The 3,738-nt window shown below is 36.2% G+C and overlaps 1 protein-coding gene across 1 annotated transcript; it reads right to left on the reverse strand.

The window, feature by feature from the left end:
- Nucleotides 1-1,039: 1,039 nt before the first annotated feature.
- On the reverse strand, nt 1,040-3,032 carry LOC133314389 (isoliquiritigenin 2'-O-methyltransferase-like). The gene is made up of 4 exons (XM_061515870.1): nt 2,591-3,032; nt 2,164-2,480; nt 1,807-1,871; nt 1,040-1,706 (listed from the first exon to the last, which is right to left on the reverse strand). Exons 1-4 carry the CDS (start codon nt 3,007-3,009, stop codon nt 1,407-1,409), a joined length of 1,101 nt encoding a protein of 366 aa, XP_061371854.1. The 5' UTR covers nt 3,010-3,032; the 3' UTR covers nt 1,040-1,406.
- Nucleotides 3,033-3,738: the final 706 nt, after the last annotated feature.

Raw genomic sequence — 3,738 nt, forward strand, 5'->3', positions numbered from 1 at the left:
TTTATCAGCCAGAGAAAATATGTTCTTGATCTTCTCAAAGAAGCAGGAAAGCTCGGGTGTAAATCCTCTAATACTCCTATTGAGCAGAATCACAAGATAGGCTATGAAGAGGAGAGTCCTCCAGTTGATAAAGGACAATATCAACGGCTAGTTGGGAAATTGATATATCTGGCTCATACTAGACCAGACTTAGCTTATGCTGTTAGTGTTGTCAGTCAGTTTATGCATGATCCAAAGGAGAAACACATGCAGGCAGTGGAGAAAATTCTTCAGTATCTTAAAGCTACTCCTGGTAAAGGATTGTTATTCCAACGTGATGGAGATCTTTCTTTAGAAGTCTACACTGATGCTGATTATGCTGGATCTGTGACTGACCGTCGTTCTACCACTGTTATTGTATGTTTCTTTGTGGTAACTTGGTGACGTGAAGAAGTAAGAAACAAGATGTGGTTGCCAGAGAGGCTGAATTTCGAGCTATGGCTCAAGGTATCTGTGAGTTACTGTGGCTAAAAATTGTACTTGATGATCTCAAAATAAAATGTGAAAGACCTATGAAGTTGCTATATGATAATAAGTCCGCTATTTGTATAGCTCATAATCCAGTTCAACATGATCGGACTAAACATATTGAGGTCGACCGCCATTTCATTAAAGAGAAACTTGATAGCGGGTTGATTACCGCTCCATACATTCCCACTGGACGTCAATTAGCTGATGTATTGATAAAGGGACTTCCTTCAGACAGATTTCAAGAGCTTACTAGCAAGCTGGGAATGATAAATATCTATTCCTCAGCTTGAGGGGGAGTATTGTAAATAATAGTTATTTTCTTATTTATTAATTTATTTGTTGTATTAGGCCAAGCTCATTAGGTCAAATATTAGGTCTTTTATTCTCTATAAATAGAGAACCCTTTGTACAAATTATTTACAATTCTATAATATATCACAATACCCTTTTTCAAGTCAACAAAATAACAATAAAAACAATTTTATTACTCAATAATCCATTGGAGACTAACTCCTTTTACAGACTCAACAATAACGACAAAGGACAGAGTATCAACAAATTCTATATTCATCCTACAGACTTCACACCTGGACAATGCCAATATTAAAATGACAACGCAGAAAATACAACTATGACAGTAACTAAGATCTCAACTCATTCTTCAAGACCAACATACCTGGGCCTCAAAGAAATCGCAAGAGATCCTTTCCCAAGTCCCACTCCAAATTCACTCAACACATGCCTCCCTCGCTACACACACTCCCGTCCCTTTTATCCTATCAACTTAGAACCTTCTTTAATATTTCTGTAACTAACTAATTCACTTATTCCTTCCCTTTCAGCGCATAGGCCCATCACTAACATATCAAGATTCCCAATTACAGCTGAGTAATTTTTTATTTATAAAATTCAATTACTCCTGACATAGCTGAGAAATCATTGCAAGCAACATGAAATCTAGAAAATCCAGAGCTTCTGCATAAGTTCTCCAATTCTTTCTCAGTTCTTTCCTTTCCACCATGTGTTAGAAACATAAGACTGTCGGCAATGCAAGCATGCTTTGATGCAGTGCTAGAATTCGGAGTTTCTGGCATTATACAGTCCAGAATAATTACCTTTCCATGTTGTGGCAAAGCTTTGTAGCAATTTTTTAAAAGTTTCACACATTTTTCATCTGACCAATTATGACATACTTCCTGAAATAAATGACCAAACATAAATAATTGTGATTAGAACTTAACTATGTTAAATTGAATTCTTAAAAAATAAATTTAAATTTTCATGTAGTTCACAAACCTTTAGCATAATAGCATCACCCTCTGGAACACACTCAAACATATCTCCTCCAATATGCTCTATCCCTTCATACACAATAAGAATGTTCTCTAATTAATAAATTGGTAATAATTTTGTCATGTAGTAGGAGATAACTATTATCTCCTATATACTCATTTGTGCAGGTGGAGGTGGAGTTCACTTTCTGAGGGGAGAAAGAAAAAGTAGAGTGGGACTCTTCTTATATTTGTGTGTGTAGTAGATAAATTCTTTCTTATATAACATAAGAATAATAAATCCCTTAATAAATTTGACAAAACTAACTTCATCATTCAAAATATTGATCATAAGCTGTATAAAGAAAAAAGAGACACATACCTTGATGAGGTGGGGCATTTTGAACCACATGAGGCAAATCAAAATTAATTCCTTTTATTGAAGGATAATCTGAGATAATCCCTTTTAAGGCTTGTCCAATTCCACCTCCAACATCAACCAGAGTTGAAACTCCATCAAATCCCTTATATATTTCAAGGATTATTTTCATTTCTAATGGGGTGACATGAGCCATTGCTTTCATAAAAATATCACTCAGCTCTTTATCTGTCTCTATATGTTTATACAATGGCATTCCAAAGACTTTCTCTGCATATATATTACTATCAGCATCTTCAAATGCATCCTTTACATTCATCCTGGTAATTAATTAAGAAACAACAACACAAAAGCATTAAATCATAATATAATGACCTTTTTCTCCTTTGTGAAACATAAAAGTTTGGGAAATAAATGATTTATTAATTACCACATGGCATCAAATCCTCTATGCAATAAAGTTGAGAGTGGAGCTGTAGAACCTCCAACTTTATCATATGCAAAGTATTCACCAACATGTGAGAGAGAATAAACTCTTTCATTCTTACCATCTTCATTGGTGCGAATTGAACAAGTTAGAAGAGAGTAACTAGCCAACAAAGGCAACATGCGCTCAAGCCTATTGGCTAGTTCTGGGTGTTGGTTTGGCATATGAGAAGCAATCTCAGATGCAGACATGTTTGAACCATATGAACTAGACTTAGCTATAATCTCAAACAAATTGAGATCAACAGCAGCATTTAGAAATGCAGGGAAGACTCGAATAGTACTAAGTAATAAAGCATAGCGGTATGCTTCATCCTTTGCTACCTCTGTGGAAAGAGGATTCAGTTTGGAATTGGAACTCATTTTTCGTTTTACTAGTTTTACTTTGTTTTCTGTTTTCTTATACACTCTTTTCCGTGCTTTCTTCAGTTATGGTATTGTTTATATAGGCATAATTAGAGGTAGAAAAGTACGCGGCCCGCCCCGCCATCAACCCGTCAAAAAATGAATCAGTCCGTCCTGTTCCCCTTTTGAAAGTGGACTGAAAAACTCAGCCCGCCCCTCTCCGTTTGACGGGTTGGGCGGATTGGCTCGCCGCCCGAGCCTATTTTACACTGACCCGCCTCGGCCCGCCTATGTCCGCCATCAACCCGCCAAAAAATGAGTCTGCCCCGCCCCCTTTGACGGGTTGGACGAGTTGGGCGGATTGGCCCGCCGAGCCGAGCCCGTTTTGCCGGCTCTAGGCATAATTGCTCCATCATATGTGTGAATCATCTTTTGGAATAATCAGACTTTTCTTTTTCTTTTTTATTCTCAGTAATGACTTTGAAATATAGTTTTAAAATAGTTGATTTTAAACTTCAGGTTTTTCCCCTTTATTCAATGGTAATATATTCATATATGTTGAACCAAACCAGAATGTAGTATTGACTTGTTTATATGATTAGAGTTGTTCGCTTAACTGATGTAACAAAAAGAAAGAGTTGTTCAGTTAACTGATTGAGTGTTGCTTACGTTTCAGATTTTGTATGTTTTGATTATTTTAAGTTATTTTTTGCTTGATTGATGGTAATATATTTAAGGTTTTATTAA

This window comes from Gastrolobium bilobum, unplaced genomic scaffold, assembly GCF_033153095.1.
Source record: "Gastrolobium bilobum isolate Gb01-03AN ecotype WA unplaced genomic scaffold, APGP_CSIRO_Gbil_v1 utg1171, whole genome shotgun sequence".
In the NCBI taxonomy this organism is placed as follows: domain Eukaryota; kingdom Viridiplantae; phylum Streptophyta; class Magnoliopsida; order Fabales; family Fabaceae; genus Gastrolobium; species Gastrolobium bilobum.

Bases quoted from the DNA above. Each gene is read 5' to 3' on its own strand.
- LOC133314389 (XM_061515870.1), bottom strand. From the start codon at position 3,009: ATGAGTTCCAATTCCAAACTGAATCCTCTTTCCACAGAGGTAGCAAAG. The intron at 2,481-2,590 runs GTAATTAATAAA...ATTAATTACCAG, and splicing joins AGAGGATTTGATGCCATGTG to GATGAATGTAAAGGATGCAT. The intron at 1,707-1,806 runs GTTTGTGAACTA...CATTTATTTCAG, and splicing joins GTGATGCTATTATGCTAAAG to GAAGTATGTCATAATTGGTC.